The sequence below is a fragment of the Condylostylus longicornis genome, unplaced genomic scaffold (genome assembly GCF_029603195.1).
Source record: "Condylostylus longicornis isolate FDR11 unplaced genomic scaffold, ASM2960319v2 ptg000040l, whole genome shotgun sequence".
Lineage (NCBI taxonomy): Eukaryota > Metazoa > Arthropoda > Insecta > Diptera > Dolichopodidae > Condylostylus > Condylostylus longicornis.
Genome location: NW_026578009.1, coordinates 8,260,791 through 8,284,650, shown reverse-complemented (window position 1 = coordinate 8,284,650; position 23,860 = coordinate 8,260,791). Strand labels below are relative to the sequence as shown.

The window sequence follows — 23,860 nt, the reverse complement described above, 5'->3', positions numbered from 1 at the left end:
CTCTCAAAGCAATGACTTTATCTTAACTTTGAAACATGTTTATAGCATATAAGTAAAATATTTGAATACAATGTAGGCTTTCTATTTTGTTTTTGATTTTCTTAAACATTTCATTTCTAAATCGATGAAATTATTTGAAATCTTATTAAGGTAAAATCCAGTTAGTTTACACCTATGTTTGTTCCTAGTTTATCAGTATTTGTGTAAACTTAAGTTTTATTAAAAAATGTTCGCTGGAAAATCAATATCTTGAAATCTTGAAAATATAAGATTAAAAGTCAATAAAATTGAAATAAAATTGAAAGTCAAATATTTCATTAGACCTAATATTCTTTAAAAATGAGAAAGTTTACAAATTAAACTATATGTAAATTATGTATATAGTAAAAGACCATATTGTGTATAGTAATAGACATGTTGTTCCTTAAATACTTATGTAACTTACAATAATTTATTGCGGTTCATATTTTATTCGGTATTTTAATAAGACCCGTTGTTTTTTTCAAAAAAAAAAAATTTATTACAGATTTGTGATTAATATCTAATCGATCATTTATAGGTTTACTCGAATTTTACAAGCAATTCTAAAATTTCTAATCAAGAATCGTGAATTTTCGAACGTTGGAAAGTGTTCTATTAATTACACAAGTTTGTGGCATGTTTTTCGAAAAATTATATTAACGTACAACATTACTGTGTAGTATACTCATATTTCTCATTAAAGTTAAATATATTTATAAATAAGTATTAGAGCAAATGAAAAATTTTCACCAAAAATAAAAATTTCTTCATATAAGAAAATTTTGGTTTCAATCACAAATAGAATTTTGGCTCATTTCAGCCAAAAAAAGTTTCATTATACTCAAAAATAGTTTTATTGAACTAAAAAATGCTACAATAATCTGTTATACAAAACAGTAATAATTTTTGCTTATAATGTATGTATATGAGCAAATACAAAATCGTTTCCAAATGGTAAATTTGACTCCCATATAAACCGGCTTTGTATAAGATCACGAATTTTCAATGTTTTCTCTGGGTAAATTATTTAATTTGCTTTCTTTAATCGAGCAATATACAAAATTCTAACAAAATCAGTTAAAATTTACTTTGCTTCAGCGAGAGTTCTACAATAAATTTAGTCCTTCACTTTTAAGTTCATTTAATGTAACAACATCCCTTACATCCCTTTCGGCGTATTTTAAAGTTTCAAATTAAAAGTTTTGTCATTAATACTTACGTACATATGTTTATATTTAATAAAATAGTTTTCAATAAATTTTATAAAAATTTAAAGCACAACTAATGAAAACTAATTTACCAATAAATTTCAATGAAAATTATTTAACAAGTCATTTTTTAAGTATAAAGTTTTTTTAAAGCATTGCTTATACAATTAAAAAACATTATTAACCTAAATATTGTAACAACTATTTTAATCTTTTAAATTTCTCAAAGTTTTATTTTCCAAGTTTATACTTGAAAAATTTCGAATATAAGACGTCTTCAAAACTTTAAATAAAAATTTATTTAACAAAATTTTGCAATTTTACATTTTATGCTTCCTTTTCTTTTTATATATTCGCGTATAGTTATAAAAAAATTGTTGTAATAAAAAAATATGAACAATTTAAGTTTTAACATTTTACATATGGAAAAACTGTTAAGATAGAGAAATTATTTTGTTTTTTTTTTGTGTAGTTTCGCACTTACATTCTACCACACTGAAAACTAAATATGAAATGCATTAATATTCAGTTTTAATGACTTGCATGCTCACATATAACAGTAAAGTACTTCTACGAGTATAACATTTATGAATTTTCTTTAAAAAAAAAATAATAATCATTATACAAAATCCGGAAATGTATTTTAAAGTGTTGAAATGAAAAATTTATTCATGAGATTTTGTCTTAATCCCGAATTTCGAATATTGTGCTTATTGATTTAAAATCCTATGCACAATATTGCAGAAGTATGAAGATCAAACAGAACGTGTTTTTAAAGAAATTTTATTATAATATTCGTTAATCATTCAGAGAAGACTAAATTTAATTAAATTCTAATTTAAAATTTTACATTTATAATTAAGAAATAACTACGTGTATGTTCCCGGAATTAACAAGATTATCAGATTTTAAAGTTAAGATTTAACGCTTAAATTATCTGTGTGTTGAAAATTCATACATACATGTACGTAACTTAAAATTTCAATTATCTAGATTTCTGTGGCAAAAGAGAATTTGAAAAATTTTAATATACATTTATCAATTGTTACATCATTTTGTTAATCTGCAAAATTATTCATTTTTAACGAAAATTTTTCCAATTGCAAATATTATACATATCACTTATCACTTTCTTGCCCAAAATATTCTTATGTGTACGTATGTATGTACATAAACGTTATATATACATATCTATGTATGCAAATATTATTCAAATTTTCCAAAAAAAAAAAAAAACATTTATTAACCAATGGAAAAAAGAAAACCATCTAAAGCCAATTTTTTTATTTATTAATGTACAATAAAAGAAATAAAATAATAATGTACGTACAATAAGAAAATGAAATTTCATCTTTAAACGTAATCACGAATCTCATTAAAAACGAAAATTATTTTATAAAAATTTTCATATAACTGAAATTGGTTAATAAATTTTCCTAAAATATTTTTGTTTTTTGTTTTTCTACAATAAAAATATAAGTAATAAGTAATAAAATTAATATACATATTTGTGATAGCAACACATTATCGACGACTTTTTACATTCCTTGAATAATATTTACAAATCGAATCCTTGAGACCAAAGTATACTTAATAAAGAATACCATTGAGGTATGTATGGTTGCTTTAACTTGAATAAGTGGAAATACTGGTTTTTAGTACAATTATATTACATTATTTAAATTAATTTCAAAGATTGCATCCGTTTAGGATGAGCAAAAGAAAAACATTGAAAGAAGCGTTAATATAATGGTCGAATTTAAGAGTAAATTGCAGTTATCAGTTAAAACAAATAATTATTTTCTTCAATGTCATGAAATTTTCCATTAATTTTTTGCTTTTATAGAACTTTAGAGAACCTTGCACTTTTGAAAATATAAGGTGCTAATAATTCAGAATTGTACTAAAATTTACAAGAAATGTAAAATTTAAATCAATTTGCATGACATTATATAGAAAATCTATGGATATTGAAAACGCAATAAATGACTCACACACCTGAAATTTTAAATCAGTTTCAATACACATTTACTTATACACCCGATGAACAATTATATGTATTTAAATTGTTTTAATAAAAAATTTATTGTATTAAAATTGTTTAATGGATTTTGAAATTGCTTTTCCTTAAATTAGCACGTTGTTGTCTCTGGAGTGCGAAACATTTATTCATATTATACACTTGCATATTTTTTTGTATTAATCTGAGGGCTAAAAATGTGGTTTTTTATAAGCATTATTTTAAATTTCAATAAAACATATACATAACATTTATAAAGTACCCTCGATGATATTAAATTTGCCATTAGTAAACGGCCTGTTTCTGCCAAAGAACAAAAAATTTACAAAGGCGACAGATCGACAGATCGGTATCTGGTTCAAAAATGTTGTTTTCCACTTGTCCACGGCAAAAAAGTAGATTTACATAGAAAGCTCAAAAGCAATTTAATTTTGGTGTGATTACTATACCTCCCATATTGCATGCAGAGCTATATTGGTAAGAAAAAGAAAAGAAATTAGAAAGCGAATAAGATAAAATAATGTTTGTGTGGTTGTGGTTTATTATTAATTTTATTTTAAGGTTTTTTCTTTTTATTATTGTTACTATGATTATTTTTATGTTCATATATATATGTATAATAAATATCTCATCATTTATGTAAAACCAGAAATTTAAAAAAATACATAAAAATAAATTATAGAATAAACACACAACAATAACAGTTGGAAAAATTAATTTTCCGGGTAGAAATTTTCTTCATGCAATCACACAAATTTTAATATTTTCATATATAACAGCGAAAACAGAATCGGTTATTGAAAATATTTACACGTACAGGTAATAAGTATGTAATTTAATCGATAATGAAAAAGAGAGAGAAATAAATAATTTTTGTTTACAAATATTTTTTTTTCATCTTGCATTTATTTTTCTTAAATTTTAATTGATCTAATTGCGTATACAACGAATGTTGTGGCTTCCATATTGTACTCGCTCTATATGCAATAACCCAATATGTGTACATATGTATGTAGAAAAACAAAAAATTGAAAATAATAAGGAAAACTTGAACCTGAATTTCAACATTTTCCTCTTGCGTTTTTTATTGTTTTTATAATTTTTTTTCTTATTACTATTTTCCAGTTTTAAATTTTTTAATATTTTCTTTTTTTTTTTCGTTATTCGTGAGAAAAATTTTCACAATGTTGTTATTAATGTTTTTATTCACGAGCAGTTTACTTACATCGTAACACGAGTTTTGTTTGTATATATATTTTTGATGTATGTAATTCTAATTCGTTACCAATATTTTATGCAATCCAACAATGATTTAGTTTTAAAATATAAGATAGTACTTTAATACTTGCACCACATTGTACATATACACATTGTACACATATTATTAATATTTATTTAATACCATAATATATAAAGAACTACTAGGATTTATTCATAATATTGTGCCATAAAACTCTAACAGTATATTCTTGTTTTTAAAAAAAAATACATAATCCGGATAAAATCATGAATTGAAAATATAGATTTTAAATTGAAATTCCGAATTGAATATTGTGTACCGTCACCTGTTATATAAAATTTATTATTGTAATCTTTATGAGAAAATGAATACATCTTCATTTTTTTTTAAAAACCCTTTCATCCGGTTTTATATTCAATAATAGTCTAATACAATGCAGTGAATAAGTTTTTGTATAGCATATAAAAGTATATATAAATTTAGACCATGTATGTGTGTATACAGAGAATTTATATATCCATATAAAATGAGAACTGCAATATTAACATTTTACATAATATAAAAATAACTTATAGGATATACAATTTAGTACAATGCATAATACGGGCATTTTTTTTGTATAGGATGTCTCCATTTTAAATGCACTACTTACTATAAAGTACGTTACAGTTAAAAAGGTTTCGGAGTATACTGGACCTTTAATTTAATCTAGAACTTTATTTTTATTTTTATATTTTGAATTTAAAAAATTTGTAACTATGTTTCCTAATGTTCTTAATATTATCAATTCAAAATAATTGTAACGAGAACACTCTGTAAACATAGTAGTTTATACTGTTAATACAACAGGTGCATAATATTTATTTACAAGTAGAATATTGTGAATTATAAGAGCAATTGTCATTAACAATATGAAAATCTATTATAAAAATTTTTGCCATCTCTATAGTAAATACTGTGAAAAATTAAAATTTGCAAAAAGAAAACGTTTATTGTTTAAAATCTATTAACAAACAAACTACATAAATATTATCTTTTCCTACTTATAATAGAAAATTTTAGCATCTTGTTATTCACAATTAGTTTATCCCCAAAAAAAATCAATAAAAATCTTATTTTTATTTAAAAACAAATACACGATTTTTTTAGGCTCCTGAATAATTATGTAATTCATTTTGTTTTTTTTGCCATTAGAAAATATTTAAACTAGCTTCATCGGGTTTTGGCACAATAAACGTCTGATATGACGATTTGTAATCAACTTCTATTATTAATTAAAACTGGTCCAAAAATTTAATTATTAAGTATTGAAAAATTGTTACGCATTTTAATTATTACCTACATATACTCGTATTTATTAAAGAAGTAGATATACTTATATATACAAAAAAAAAATATGTGCGTATGTATTAGGTTATTTAGCTCGCTTTAATCCACATAGCTATTTACATGACTACATTTGCTTTATTAATACCGCTGGGCAATGTTATTTCACCTCATTGGGAGTATTTTTTGTTCTATTGTGAATATTTTGAAAAACATGAAAAATATTTTTATGGGATACCCTTTGAAAAATGTTCTTTTTTTTTTCAAATATTATTGAACTGCAAAATGTAATTATTGAGATCGAAAAAAAAAACTAATTTAATTCTCACTATAAATTATAAAAATGACAGGAATATACGCAACTTCGCAATATTTCGCGTTAAAAGAGCATATTGATGTGGTTACGAAATTCATTTTAATATAAAAAATTAGATGATAACGACAATATTTCCGGATTTTATTTTCTCATTTTAATTCATCAAATCCGAAAAAGAGGAAAAAATTCCATACCTTTAAATATAATTTGAAAATTAAATTACCTACACGATAATTTTCCATATTGTTTTTTGTTATTTTCATCTTTCAATTTGATTTAGCATAGCAATTTTCTGCTTTTTTTTTTGTTTTCTAAATAAAAATTGTTAAAAACGGAAATGTTGATTATTTCCACTTTTAAAATTTTGTATATAATAACAAAATATTCACAATAGATTATTTTAAATAACAAGTGAAATATAATATTAACCCTTTGCTGGTTTTTGTTATCACAACAATCAAATAAATCAAAATTAGTCATAGAACTTATAAATAAATTCGAATTTTAAAGATTTTTTTAGGAAACTAAAAACTAAATAGACATTCTTTCAAATGTCAAAATCAATTCAAAAATAACAATATTAATAATTGTTTTCGTGCAAATGAACTTAAGTATGGATTCGGGAAGAGTAGATTCTTGGCTTTAAAAATATCTCCTCAGTTCGTACCCAATCCGTACTACTGCGATATAAACTTTTGTTTTTAACTAATTTTGTAACCACTTCGCAAACAGTTTTTGTTAAATTTATTTTTTATTCATGCGCAAAAGGGTTAACTCTAAGTGTATATATATATGTGAATTTCTTTTTTGAATACGGTTTCCTGCTTTATATGAAAATATAGGAACTTCTATATATGAAATTAAATTATGAAATTATTATTAAATATTTCGGAGTTAGAACAAAAATATTATTTATAAATATTAGGCATTTTCATACTCCAAAATTACAACACTCCAAAACAATAATGTGATACATACGCAATATATTTCTGACAGTTGTATAAAAACTTGCTATTTTGAATTTGCAGTATTTTGTTTATGAACAAAAAATGTCATTAACAAAATAAATTTATTCTAGTAATTCTCTAAATAAATAAATTTATTGAAATGAAAATTTTATTGAAATTATGTTTTCTTACCTTAATTGACTATCAATCAGATCAGACTCAGACATTTTAAAAATGTGAAACCAAACTGCAAAAACTAGTAAAAACTAGTACAGATGATTTAACTGCGCTAGCCAAGATAATGTAAATATTTTTGTGATAGGTTAGCAATGTACATATATGAACAAACTTGATTAGCACATGATTGTTTATGAACACAAATATAGCGCAGTTCTCGCTGTATATCGCGATGTATTGCGTTTATGAAAAGGTCTATTCTTCCAAATTTACTTCTTACTAATTTACATAGGTTTACTTCGACTATATACACATTTACTTCGATATATGGTTTAACTGGTAAAATAAACGTCAAATTCTTAATATTTAAATTTATAAATTAGTTTTTACACTTGTATAACAGAATTTAAATACAAAACAGCTTAGCATTTATAAACTACTCCTAACTACTCCAGTGTTTTTTGAAGTGTTCCTCATTTTGTATATAAATATAAAATATTAAACTAAATATTTTCACATTTTAATAAATATGAGTACCTTTTCATTTGTAAGAAATTAGAGACTTATTTTTGTTTTTCTATAAGTACCCTACAGTGATAATATTGTTCCCATTATCATTAATTTATCGTGCTTATTTAATTTCCACTTCCGTATATTGTGGCATTGCTTAAATTTACGTCATTATGGAAGATGCATTAGGTACATATGGTAAAAAAACCCCAATAATTTTTATTAACAATTTGGCATAATGAATAGATGGTAATTAGTCGAATTGTGTAGTTGGTAGCAAAATAGTAATTTTAAATTTTAATTAACTGTTAAAACGGAGTTTTTTAAAGAAAATTTTTAAAATATTTTTTTCTCATTAGCAAGCAATTTTTTGATGACTGCATTTGATGATGATATTATTATTTTTTTTTTTCAAAGGTAAAAATTTTAAGAAATCGAAAAAATACCAGTTGTCTATGTAAATTGTATATACATATGTAATTGCTTGAATAATTGCTTGAATGTATGAGAAATATTAAAAGTCGTGTAAAAGCTTATCGTTAAATAAGATACAACACTAAGTTCCTTATATTGCTTCTATCTATGTATGTATATGTATTGCCTCTTTTATTAACGCAATTCGGATGAAGTTTAAGCATATTATTTACTTTGAATAATCCCTTAATTATGTTAAATTTGTGCTTCTTCAAATTTGTATGGCAGTTACTCAAATTGAAGCTTCAACCTCCTAAATTTATTTTAAACTATTTCAACCAATATTATTTGAACGATATTATTTCAAGAATTTCTGAAAATTTGGTCGAATTCATGTTCACGCTATCACTGGAACAGATTTTCACCACATGGCATTACAAAATAATGATGAATTCAGAACATGCTCATATACCTACCTAAATAATGATTTAAGTTACCATTACAACGAAAAAATATAAATTATTTATTTTTATTTTTGTTTCTCCCCCCTATATTATGCGATTTATCGGTCGTAAATTATACAACATTTTAAAATTGTGAAAATTATATGGCATTTTTCTCTTTCATTGCTGATAACATTTTTTAATTTTTAATTTCTTCCTACTATATAATTAAAGAATTTTTTATTATAATTTTTATAATAAAAACATGAAATTTCAAAAGGAATTTTGATATCGGGTCCTATATACTAAATTAATCAGTTTGAATTCGCAAAAAAGTAGAATGTCGCTTAAGATGAATCTCCACTCAGCGCTTCCATTTTTCTAAGTTAAAAGAATTTTAACATTTGATTGAAGACTGACGCAAAAGCATACAGAAAAATTGGATAGCGTAAATTCTTTGTAGAATTCTAGTAGAATTTTCTCAATTGTATAAAAAAAATATTGTCCAGACATTCGAGCATTGAATGGAAATCCACTAAGTTTATCAAAATGCCACGTTTATAGAACCACTGTATCACCAGTGAAAAAATCTAAAATATTAGCAAAGATTCGTGGTCACCCGTTAACAAACAAAAAATTTACGTTACGGGTTTAAGTAGAATTTTATATAGATTTCTTTACCAATAATAATGATTGTTCACTGATGAGCATGGAATTCAACGTGGTATGTAAGAATTTATGAACTATTCAACATTAAAAAAATGAAGTTAGCTACAAGCAACTTTAAAATATATTTTGATTTTTTTTTAGAAAATAATTAAGATTCTAAAATATTTGTGATTGTAATTAACAAAAGACGAGCCTAACCTCATAATAATTTAATTAAAAAGAAACCAAATATACATACATATATGTACTTGTATACTGTGTTTATGCGTACATATGCATATATGTTTAGAAATGTAACAATAGATTTAATTCAGCTAATGACGTAATTCCATATAGTACCTACATATGCATACATATATAAAAACAATTTTAACCTTAAAAATAACATTGTGTTGTTCTTAACGCAACGTTGAATTCAAAAACAGTTAATTACTTATACATAAAAAATAGTCTACAGAATTAAATAGATTTGAAGGTAAAATTAGCTCATAATAACTACCAGTGAATTTAAACATTGAATACATTCTAGAAAAGTTAAATGATGGCTTATTACTTAGAAAATTTGAAAATTATATCTTAATCACAACTCCAGTAACAAAGTGTACCCAGGAAGTTTTTATATTAAGATATTTATATCTAAATCTTTGTGCGCAGCCATTTCCAACTTAATTTAATAAAATCTACATAAGTATACACAGTTTTGAGGAGGTTGTAATTTTATTATTAATATAAATACTATATTAAATTTTAACTTGATTTATTGTATAGTTTAACAAGATCACTCTGCACCTATATGTATCACTTTTGACCTTTAAAATGAAATTTACTTAGAATTAAAAACTCATTAACATATGTAAATGTATACGGATGGATGGATGTGTACGTATGAATCTATCATAATACAGAAAACATTCATTCCCAAATTATCTTTATATAAAAGAGAACAAAGCCAAATTAAACAATAACTCTGTTTGAAGGGTCATTAACACATTAAAGGTTTTAAGTCAATCATTGTTGTAAAATTATTTATTTAGTTACTAACTAGTAGAGATAATAAAATTTATTTTTATTACTTGGGAAAATATGTACGTTCCTATGGGTTTACTTGTGTTATGTACAATCACATATTAATCTACATGTATGTACATAACTAAAATTATTTTCATAGTATAAATTCCATAAATTTTTGACATTTTCATAAACCCTTTTATGATAATCTCTTTTGTTTTAATAAAAATTAAGTGTTTAATTTTGTGATTTTCTTTTTTTGTTTTGGATTCCTTAATATACTTAAATTAAATTTTTAAATTAAACTTTAGAAAACTTTTAAATTCTATGATGTAAGCCTATCTGTTGATAAGATTCGGTTAGTGTGCTTTTTATATGTAAAATTCCGTACAAAATTTTTTAATGTCTAATGTAAGATTTAATATGAATTTACTCAATTTCTAAAAAGTATACTAACTTCAAATTTTTAATTTTACTATGCAATTAATATACTTAGAAAATTTGTATGGGGCTATTGTTGAAAACTGTCTCTTTTTATATATATTTATGATATTTTACGTCAATTATGCTTGCTCGTATATTTGATAAGCTTTATTAACTAGTCTACTCTTAAATGATGCAAATTACTTCTTGCAATATACCATTTGGACGAAAACTAATTATTTGAAAAAATTGAGAATAAATTGGTTTTAATTATGGTGAACAGGATATATGATAACTTAAATATATATATATACATACATATAATCTGGAACTGGACAGCTATACTTAATAACAAATTGAATAACAGCCAACTGAACGGCCGATAAATGGCTAATAATCACTTACATAAATAATCATTTTCACTTATCTGAATTCTTTTATAATTAGAATTTCATGTTTCCTTTCTTTTTTATTTATCATTATACTTTTTCTTTTCATTTATGATATTTGACAATGACCGCCAAAAGAGAAGGAACCCTTTAAATTGAAAATAATATTCCCTTATTTTTTTTTTAAGTAAAAGGCCCTTAAAAGTTTAACTTAATTCCAATTACACATTTCAATTTTTGAAACCATCATTCAAAGAATACATTCATGCATGTATATATATACATTTTTTCTTATTTCATAGCTTATCAAAAAAAAAACAGCATTTTTTTTCTTCTTATTTTAATTGCCTAACAATCAAAAAAAGAAAAAAATGTTTTAAAAATAACAAGAATCAATGTTGAGAGATAATCAACTTTGATCCCGAATTTACATCAACAAAAAATTACATACATATATGTATGTGTGCACAGCCTTACAAAAAGATGTATGTACATATAAATGTATGTATATTTTAAAAATGATAATTTCAAATATTTTAATGGGCGGGTGGAGCTTATAAAACTGTAATGCACCATATAAAACGTACATATAACACTTTAAGCGCCATATAAATTGTATAACATATAAAAAATACTACATGCAAGGAAAAATTAATTATATAGTAAATGTGATACATTAAGGATTTTAACATGATTTATAGCTCCATTGTTAGCATTTTTCTAATAAAATTGGGAAAAAAGCTTATTATTTTTATTCCGTTTGTTTGTTTGTCTATCCGTCCGTCTATCAGTTTACAAAACTTTTGCCATCTCCCTTCCAATAAAAATGATAGCCATTTTTTGTCCTATATACAATGTATCGAAACCACAATGGAATTTATTTTTTTTTTATTCCGTAAATGCTTTTTCTGTCGAGTACTAAATATTGTTCATTAGTCATTGTCTTTGTAGACATTACATTAACAAAATCGTCGTTAAAATTAACCGTTATTTAAGATTTTGACATTCTGTAGGAGTTTGAAATTTTAGCTGTTTAGACATTGATATTTTTCCTTATTTTATTTCTATCTTTTCTGATTTATTTCAGAACCTTTTGCTTATTTCCGAAACTGATATATCTATAAAAGAAAAAATGTAACGGTAAATCTCGTTCAGATGACTTTTTAAACCAAGTAAACAAATTTATTTTTAATTTAATTAATTACCGTAATAATATAAAAATTAATTAAATTATTTAATTTTTTCATAAAGTTACTGAAACCTCTGGATTATGCCCACGATTTTTGTAGAAATCATAGGAATACCTTTAACAAAACTTAATTGGAAATAAATCAAAAATGGTATCAACTCTGATACAAAATTACAAACATTTCACTATCACTGTTAAAATTCTCTGAAACTCAATTAAATGTTACTGCACTTTTTTTCTTCTATTTTAAAATCTGAGCTGAGGCCTGACTGAGATCATTAAAAAATCTCAATAAATCAGTTTTTTTTTTTCGTCTTATTATTTTTTAAAGTTTTTTTATTTTGTTTAACGTTACATAGAAACATTTTGTTAAATTTGATTTCGATAAGACAAAACAGACAAAATTGTAAAATTATGTTTTTCCAATCTGAACTCTGAGTTTTTTTTTTTGTATGTTGTGTTTGAAATCAAAATGAAAAATAAAAGAAAAGCTACACGCATTTTTTTATTATTTGATTTTTTTCTTTTTTTTTTTATGTTAGTTTTTTATGGATTATTTTTTAATTCTCATTCAATAGCAGCACTCAATTTCAGTATATTTTAAGCACTCGTTTGTGATAGTTTTGTAAAATAAGAAAACAAAAATTTTTTCTTTGATGAAAATAGAAAATTCTATAAAAATTATTCCATATTGCTTCAAGATAAAAAAAAATAAATTGAAAAAAAAAATAATTGTTTCGTCTACATTAAATATTTTTTAAAGAAATGTAACCATTTAAAAACATCATCAAACTCACATGGACATAGTGCTAAAGTCTAGTATATTCAAACTATAATTTGAAATTTCAATTTAAATTTTGAATTCTAAGTAAAACAAATTTCCCAAATTGGATCTTTAAATATTAAAAACAAACACGGAAAAATTATATTCACTTCATTTACCTTTTTTTACAGTTGGTAAGCATTCTTTAATACTTTCAATTCCATATTGCAATTATCTATGTTTTTTAAATGCAATTCATTCTTGAACATTTAATTTTTTGAATTCAATTCGACCTCAAATTTTTGATTAGAATTAAAAAAATCGTATTATTGCATTATGAAACTTAAGGCTAACGTGCGTTTAAATAAAGTTACAAGCATCATAAATTAATTTCTAAACAGCAACATTAATCACAAAATTTCTGAGTTAAAAATTACATTATAAGGCTATTATTACACAATTCTGGTTTATTAACCATAACAATTTAAATTGTTGAATAAGTCAAATTGATGTTAGATCTGCATTTTTGGTGATATAGAACGTATTAATATACTATTACATCAATTTTGAATCAAGAACATTTAAACAACCAATAAAAGAAAATGCAATTTTCTTGAAATTTGTTAAAAATATTAATAATGCTTATGAATTAATTTAGTATTAGAAAAATAATAAGGCTTTTGTTACTTCTTTAATAAATTCAATAATTTTATTAAAATTTGAAAATTAACTTTAATAATTATTTATAAGAAAATTAAATTTAGCAACAATAAGACGTCAAATAGAGGCACTTTTCTCTTACAATATTTTAACTTTAACTATACAAGAATTTTTATACAGAAGTAATTTTTTTAATTTTTTTCTCAATTTTATCAGTAAACTATGGAATGAATTTTTCTTAACTAAGCAAAATGTCGAATATATTTAAAAATTAACAAATTTTATTTTTAATTCCCTTATTAAATTTATTTTTTTAGACTCCGAGCAACAACTTCATTTCTCATGAAAAAGTGAATTCTCCATTATTAATTTTAATGATATTACTTTTTTTCTAACACTCTGTATTTATTGTGTTTAGGCAATATTTTCAAATATTTCCTTTTTCAATCTTTTGAGTACAAAAAATTAAAAATTTATTATCAAATCAAAATATTTTCTATTTTGTTTTTTATTTATTAAATAAAATGCCGCAATCTATAAATAAATTCATGAAATTAAGTAAGTATTAAAAATATTTTTCTTTAACAATTTCAATATTTTTATGCTTTGGTAATATTGGTACAGTCAGTTACAATTTTATTTATTATTTATATGCTTGTATTCTAAAATGATTTATGTTTTCTATTTTATAAAGTATTTTTTTATTAATTTTTCTGAAAAATATTTATAATTTATATTTTTCAATATTCTTTGAAATTTTCTAATTCATAATCTTTGTATTCTAAAATGTGTACATTTGTGCTTATTAAACAAAGTAACATATTATGTTGTATGTAGGTAGGTACCCAGATACAAAAAATTTTAAATGATCCGGAAACTGTGTTACTTAGTAAAATAAATTTATATAAACTAGTAATTAATTGGTATTTTAATTTTCAATTAATAGAGTAAAATCTTGAATTCAAAATAGAAAATATCAAGAGATGTAATACATTATAAGTACATACATACACACATAGTGACTGATTAAATTGAAAAATTGAATTAATTTTTATGTTTCTCTCAAATCAAAAACGATTATTGAAAATTTCTATTTTGAATCGTAATCCATCAGCGTTACTACATTCCCTGCATCAGCTATTAAGACACATATTTTAATAAATTGAAAGTTATTAATTAGAATTGAAAGTCGAAAATTAAAAGTTACATCGTCAATATATTACCAGTATTGAGGCTATTAAAATTTCTTTGCGAATATTGAAACTTATGCGTAAGTTAATTTTGGACAGAACCGTTAGTGTTTTAATAGTTGTGTATGGGTCAAAAAAAAATGAATAAAATTTTTAAATTATGCTCATTTTTGATTAAAAATTATGACTTTTAAGTCAACTTCAACCATAATGATGTCAATCAACTTTTTACAATGAAAAAACACACCGCGAATTTTTTAAATAAAAAATTAGAAACATTACTCGGGGGGCTTTAGTTCTTCTATGGTTAAACTGTTAAATAAACTGATTGAATTTGAAGTTGACAATTTTAAAAAGTGTCAGCAAATCGGAAAATTTTATTTTATTAATTTATTTAAAAAATAGTTTGAATATACGATAAAGAAGCTTTAAATATACTTTTAAACTTTTATTGCAAGAATTCGAATTGCAATCCAAATTTTAATTTTGTTTTATTTATTTTAATTAATAAATTATAAAATGTTGAACATTTTATAAACCACTTCAGATTACATTAAGAAAATATAAAAATTTCCTCTTTAATATTATTAATTTCCCAAATATAAAAATGTAGAAATTTTGAAAATGATAACATAAAAAAAATGTGATATGCTTCCTAAATTGCTTTTCTGAATTGCCTTTCAAAATTCAATTTAATATTTAATTAAATTTATTTAAATATTTTTAAAATTCTCAGAAAGAGATTGAATATTATGCAATTACCCAGCCAACCAACCACTTATACCAAATTTAATGAAATAGAAAAAAATTTAAAAAAAAAAAGTTATGAAACACACCCGGAATTTTTTTATTTTATTTCATTTTTTTTTATTATATAAGTAAATAAATTAAAGCATTTTTTTACATTGTGAAAAATTTATTGTAAAATATTTTTACACTTTTATCATCATTTTTCAATTCGATATGCTTTTATTTATTTTTATATTTGAAAACAAAACACTGCGATCAACAGAAAATTTAATTTCCCATGGTGATTTTCTTTGTCTCGTACTGTAACCATTTTCAATCGATTTTAAAAGCATTGTATATGAGGTGAAATACATTGTACATATTATTGTAGCCGATAAGTTCATAAAGTTATTTAATTTAAAGTTAAATTATTTAAACAATAAAAATATATGAAAAAAAACAAGAAGAACACCAAGAGTGTTTGGGCTCGAATGCATTTATTATGGTTTGGTTTTCTAATTTTTTAAATTTTTGTTTGTTTCCTATAAAAGATGTCAAAGCTAAAAAAAATAATTTACTTAAAAAAAAAATGTTATCGTTTTTTACCGCTCTCAATACAAATTTATGTAACGCGCCTCTAATTTTTAATATTTTTTTTTGAAAATCATAAAATTTAAATTATGTATTAATTATATGTCCACATATATAAACTTCTGGAATACTGTTCCTCAAGGCTTTTGGTTTGCCTATAGAAATTTGTAATTGCTATAGGTCTTGTTTTGCCAAAGATATCATTTAATATTATCTCATATACTGTAAGAATGTGTGTTAAAAATTAACATGATTCCTAAACAAGAAAAATAATAAAGTACATTGATATTCAAATGAGTTCATTCCAAGCTACCAAAATTTTGCTATAGCTAGTTTCGGTCGTCTAAGTTTAAGACTAATAATAGGAATATTCACTGTACACTGTTTATCTTGATAGGATTGGCAAGTATTATAGTTGAACTTTCAATTTCTGTCTTTAGAATAACGAAATAAGGGAACAATTGAATGCGCCCAAACAGGAAATCTGCTAAAATCGAAAAATTTTAAAAATTAAAAGCAACAATATTAAATTTTATTAAGAGCATAGGAATTAGTTCAATGTAAATCACAAATAATTCTACGTATCGACCTATATAAAAGACTAATCTAATCCCGTGGTAATACTTCTACCAAAACAAGGATTGCAGACTAAAATTTACGATATTCTCTCTTGCTTATTGCATTTGATTTCAAAAGCTTTTGCATTACATGATCACACTTATTTTTTTATTGAATAAGAAAATTAGCTTAAAACAAAAATTTAAACTAGAAAAGTACATTTAAGAAAAAAAAAACTCCTGCAACTTCAGTGTAGAAAACTATTCTAGCCCTGAAGGTACACTGAAATTTATGTTACTTTTCAGTATTTAATTTTATAAACAATATAAATATGCAATTAAAACTGATCAAAATAATGTTGAAAGATCTGAGCTCAAACCATGCGTTCGTTACTCAATTCATTTTTATTTTCTAAATATATTTTGTGCTTTATGTTTTACATTTTGTAATTCTTTTTATATTTTTAACAGAAGTTTGTATAATAATTTTTCATATTTAATTTCATTTTATGATTGAATACATAGAAAATTGAAGTAAAAATAGGAAAAAACAAAAAAAAAAACATTAAATTCTGTTGATGTCCGAAGTATCGTAATCGTTTCTGAAAATGATTATTTTCTAAATTTAAATTACATTTTATTAATTGCTTAAAATTATTATTGCATAATAATAAACAATTTTTTTTATTATATTAAACATTTAAATAAAAATATAGAAAATAAAATATAACAAAATACTTAAAAAGTAATTAAAAATGTTATTAACATCAAACAATGACCTCAGCACTTCTGTTGCTCTTATGGGATTCATTAAAGAAGATGAAATCTTTTCAACAAATAACGAAAGTGTAAGAATAAAATTATTATTTTTTTAATATTTTTAATATATAAATAAAAAAACTCATATGAGCACAAATGCCCTGTCAAACTTATATATATATTTTAATAATAATTGTATAAAATGTACATGTATGTACTAAGAAACTCACTGGAACGTAAAACAATTTCATTAGCAAAAAAATTTAATTTTAACCCTATTGTTCTATTATAATTTATACATTGATGAATTTAAGTAACTGGACTTACTTTAAATTAAAACCAAACATAAAGTAAGGAAAAGTAAGGAAAAAAAATTATTATTTTATCTAAACATGTATAAGACAATTACGAACAATATTAAAATTAAATTCTAATACCTTGGATATTACAAATTCTTATATCTAGATTTAAAATTCTTAGATTTAAGTACTAATATTCTAATGTGTTAAGTCAACGATTCTTTGTCATTACAACTGTACAGAAACATTTTGCACATGCATCACATTTTAAATTTGAGGTATGAGGTATTTTTTTTTCATTCTGTACGGTTGTAACATCTCATTATTAAAAATCAATAATACAAGTATGATAATTTCCATAATAGAACAAAAATTTAGAATTCTAAAAATCTATTTCAAAATGTTCAAGAATTTTTGTAATTATTTCAAATTTTTTAATAAAATATAAAATTTAAAATCAAAATAAAGCATAAAATTTCATAATAACGTAAGTTCGTCAGCTTCCTGTCAAAGGTTATCAATCTGTATTAAAAATTTACAATTTGTTTGTATTCAAAAAAAAAAATAAAATTATGAATGGATTACTTACTTTGTTGAACCATCAATAATGTATTGTCGTACATATAAGAAAATTCACCAAAAATAAAACGCTTATTAGAATTTATTTAATTAAAAATTAAAATAAAAATATTTTTGTTTATTTCCAAAAATTCAATTTTTATGATAATTTTTGGGTACCAATGTACAAAATTTGAGATGACAGATCAATTAATAATTTACTTATATTAATGTAGTATAAATATTATTCAAATAAGATCGTAAAATCAAGATATTAAAGATAACATTGAAATTTAGTTTTCACTATATAAGTAATCTCAAAAAATTTCTTTATTACCAGTTCATTGTCTTCAATATTAATAATTTTGGAAACAACCAAATTTTAAATTTAAATCACTCATCACAATAATAAAATATCCAGTAATCGTTAAGCTACTTATTTCATTTTCCTCTGATTAAATCTTATCATTTTTTTTTTAATTGCAAAAAACAATTAATAAAAATTAATAAAGTAATTTGTAATTAAATTAAGAAAATTTATTAAATTATTTAAAATAAATAATTAAAATTGCAATTTTTTTTTTATATTTTTGCAATCATTAAAAATGGTAATTAATTTCATAATTTCGTGTCATTGTAAATATGATGTACTTAATGCTTACGACAAAAATTTTCAATTCATTAAAATAAAATTTCTGGTTATATAAAATTCGATTTATTTTTAAGAAATCTGCAAATCGATTCAAAAATGTGTAATTGTATCCCAATTTTAATTTTATAAGACTGTCAAATCATAGAATAACACATTATTGTTAAAGATAATTACTTACATATCTTACCAGCCAATTAACTGTTATTTAAATGACATTTCTTAAGTCTTCAAAATTTATTCAAGTCCGTTTAGAACAATATTATTTTACTATTAATAGTAAATATTGAAATTTTTGCTGCCCTATTTTGTATTTCATGCAATCAATAATTAAATGTATAATGTAAGTCTACTGCTCTTTGAATCTGTCGTGTTCTGAGATTGAAGTTAAATATTTTACTTTAACTGTCCCTCAAAATTTCATGTTGAATTTTTTTTATTCATTTTAATCTAAAGAAAAATTTATTTTCATAAATTTTAACAACACCACAATATCCAATTAATGTTAAATCGTAACAAAAAATTATTTATTACTTTTTTTTTTATTGATTTCTCTTTAATCCAAATACTTCCTGTTATCAAAATCATAATTACTTGGTAGTGAAATTTTTTAATATTTCTTGTTTCCGTCTCATATTAAATATATTTTGTATAAATTTGCAAAATGTAAAAAAAAAAAAATTAAACGTAATTTGCCTCCTTTATTTTATTCGTATTTATCATTTAAATTTGATAAGAACTTTTTTATTTTGAAATAATTTCTTTATCTTTTATAATTCATGTTTTTACCGACCGGATTGAATACAATAAGAGAGGTGATGTGATAACACCAAATTTCACATATCGAGTTTTCGGCGGAAATGCATGTCGTAATCAACCGTTATTGAACTATTTTTAGAGATCTCTTGTGCAGATCAGTATGTCAAGTTATTATAAAAATTTATATCTGAAATTACTTTGAGGATAAGACGGTTTGATCAACTTTTAAGGCAATTCTATTTTTCATAGAATTTGAAATAAATGTATTTAAAGTAATATTTCATAATCTTATGCAATACTTTAGCAATATGGTCGGTTATGTGCTGTTCACATCGGATTTTGTTTTTTTTTTTGTTTTCATAAAAGTTCCACCTTTTTATCCGTTCTTTTCTTCAATTTTTTTTTTTTTTTAATTTTATGGTTGCCATTTCTTGTCGCTCTCTCCTTGGTTTTGTTCAATGAAACGCGAAATTGATAGCAGATAAGGTGCATTATTAAAAAATGACTAATTGAAGTTGTAGCTAATTGAATTGCGCCACAAAACAAACCTATATTTTTTTTCAATTTTAGTATAATTTAGAAGCTTCAAAGCGAAATTAGTTCACAAAATCTATAGAATATTTAGAAAACAAAAAAAAATTTTTTTTTCTGTTCAATTGAAAATTTGATAAAAAATTTTTTTAGCAAATTAAATATTTTTATTTTCGCATTTGGTTTAAGATTAAATTGGATTAAGTTTTATAACCTATTTTCTTCGTTTCAAATATATTTGTTTACCTTATAATAAAAAATAATATAGTATTGCTCGTAATATAAAAAACGTATTACATATATGTTTACACATAAGTACATACATACATACATATATGTAAATAAATGTTATAAATAGTGTGTGTGCATGTAATATTCAAAATCGACTACGTCAGTATACCAATCGAATATTAGTTAATGAAATGCGCATTCAATTTAATGACGTAATTAAAAATAAGTTCGGAACAAGCGGATTCAAAATGGTTATTATATAATTTTTTTAGATTTTTTTTTTTTGAAAATATTTAACATTTAGACACCTTTTCACTTTAATCAAATTTTATAAAATATATTTTTTTAATCAACTGTCTATTCACAAAATTATTTTTTAATGACATTAGAAAATGACGTCTTCTTTAAATGACAAAATTTATTATTTTTGTTTATTTATTTTACCATTTTATTTTTCAATTCTAATTTTTAACTTTATGTAACAAAAAATCTGGAAATTCATTAAATATAATAAAGAGTCAATATTTTATTAAACGATGACGAAATTTTAACATTAAACAAATTTTTTTTTCATTTGAAACTTAAATATCAATTTTTTTTATCTTTAGGTAGAATTTAATCAATTTTCATGGCGCTACATAGCAAACAAACACTTAAAAATTATGATTAATAATTGAATAATTCAGTATGAAATTTATTTACTTTAATATTTAAAAAGACGAAAATATTAAACGCTAGTTTCCTTAAAATGTAATATATTTGGTGTGTATAGGCAATTTTACTTGAGTATTTGCAATTATATCTGTATAAGAAATAAACAAAAATAATGTAATGAGGAACATGAAAACAAAATAATTTTTTGACAATTATTATGAAATTAAAATTTATATAATAGTTTTAATCATGAAAATTGTACAAAATTTAAGCCATAATCTTAATAAATTCATTGATGTCTGTATCATGGATTGAAAAATTGACAAATATATGTACGTAATCTAATAAAACCTAAAATATGTGTATGTATATGCATGTACATACTTTTGCTGAATAATAATCGAATTTAAAATCGTTTGACATATAAAAATTACATAAGAATTACCTTACCTATATGAATATTTATTTTAATTTTCATTTTTCTTTTCTTATATTTTAGTCTCGAGCTTTACCATCAACAAATTCATCACCATTTCGCCGCTGGGGTCAATCATCATTTCGTACTGTACGTACAACACCAGATCAAAGACCAACAATATCTAGAAGACCATCATCGTTAGCTGCATCTGAAAATGATGTTTATACAAAATCAATGGATGATTTTATAAACGATGATGTCAATTCAATACATAGCCATAGTGATGGTGGTGCAGATATACAAATCGGACGTACTAAAGCATTAGCAATAAATTTTTTAAATGCAATCAATGCACAACAAAATAATAGTAATAATAATCATAACATACATTTACCAACAAATTCAAGTAATAAATTTTCATCAAATCATCGAGTTCAAATATGGGGCAATTCATTTGAAAAACTATTAGAAGATCCTGCCGGTTTACATACTTTTGCTGAATTTTTGAAAAAAGAATTTTCTGCTGAAAATATATATTTTTGGACTGCATGTGAACGTTACCATCATATAAATGATGATAATGAACGTGCACAAAAAGCAATTGAAATATACTCGAAACATTTGGGTACAGGTGCATGTGAACCAGTTAATGTTGATTCACAAGCAAGAAGTTTAGCTGAAGAGAAATTAGAATCTGCCGATAGAAATATATTTAATTATGCTCAAAAACAAATTTATAATTTAATGAAATTTGATAGCTATCAAAGATTTATTCGTTCTGATTTATATAAAAAATGTTTAGAAGCAGAGGCTAAAAATCAACCATTACCATATACCGGAGAAAATTTAAGTGATTCATTGAAAACTAGTAATATGTTGAACTCACCGGGCCCTTCAAAAGTAAGTCATTTAAATATTATCAATAATGTTATTAACTTAAATTGATTTTAAAGTAAAATTTGTTTTTCTTTTACATTTTAGTTGAAAAAATCGGCAAGTAATGCTGAAGATCGTCGACGTAAAAGTTTATTGCCATGGCATAGGAAAGTACGTTGTAAGTCCCGTGATCGAACAAATAATAATAATGATAACGGTGTGGCAGATAATAATTCTGAAATTAATCCTTTAAGTAAATCTCAATCATCTAGTGGCAATACTTTGAAATTACCGCATACAAATTCAACCAGCGATATACATAGTTCACGCAGCTCTCTATCTAGTTTTGATGCTAACACATGTTTGACATCAAACCCTAATACAGCTTTTAATAGCGGATCCGAAGAATCAAAAAGAAACTTTTGTCGTGTGATATTTTCCGATGGAGCTGCAACAGTTACATTAACGCGTCCAGATCAAACTGTACGACAGTTAATTGAACGTCTTTTGGAGAAACGTGGTTTTAAATATCAATTTTTTGATGTAATTTTAAGTCCAAATGGTAAAGCACTAGATTTAGATAGCTCCTCAAATATTTTAATGAGTAAAGAAGTTCAAGTTGAGCAACGTATTGCATTTAAATTGGATTTGCCAGATCCAAAAGTTATTTCTGTAAAAAGTAAACCCAAAAAAGCGTTATGTGATGTTTTGAAACCAATTTTGCAGAAGTATAATTATCGTTTCGAAGATGTACAAATCTTAATGCGAGATACTCATGAACAAATCGAATTATCGTTACCAGTAACCGCCATTGATGGTCAAAGATTAAGTGTTGTTTTGTTAAGAAATGGAAACAATTTATGGAAACAACAACAATTGCAAAAAAGAAATGGTTTGTTATTAACAACTTCAAGTTGCTCACCAATTGCAACAGCAGCAGTACCGGATACATATCAGCATAATTTAGGTGCAATCAGTAAAAGTTATTTACCATCAAATAAAAATAATTTGTTAAGTGTGCCGAAATCATTAGGCATTCAATCAAATCATCAAAGTACCTTAGACGAAATTACAAATAAAGTATTTACTGAAGTTCTTCAAGGAAAAGTGGATTCACAAGAAAACAATATGCCGAAATCTGTCGATCTCTGTTCATTGAGAGTAAGTTTAAAATAATTAAATTTCCTTTTTTCATATCATTCCATTTGATTTAAATGTTTTATTATGTGTTCAAATTTTCTTTGTGCTCTTTTAATTCACTAATTTCAATAAAATCGTTTTAGCATAATTTATTGTATTAGCTCTTATAAGTGTTATATAGAATTAATCAAATATA

At 23.5% G+C, this 23,860-nt stretch overlaps 1 protein-coding gene across 4 annotated transcripts in view; it reads left to right on the top strand.

The window, feature by feature from the left end:
• LOC129609919 (regulator of G-protein signaling loco) overlaps window positions 1–23,860 on the top strand; it is an 83,910-nt gene that overhangs the window by 58,191 nt on the left and 1,859 nt on the right. For all 4 annotated transcript variants that reach the window (XM_055522203.1, XM_055522204.1, XM_055522207.1 and 1 more), the window contains 2 exons: window positions 21,730–22,548; window positions 22,630–23,685. In XM_055522203.1, coding sequence (XP_055378178.1) covers window positions 21,730–22,548; window positions 22,630–23,685 — 1,875 coding nt within the window. The remainder of the gene's footprint in view (window positions 1–21,729; window positions 22,549–22,629; window positions 23,686–23,860) is intronic.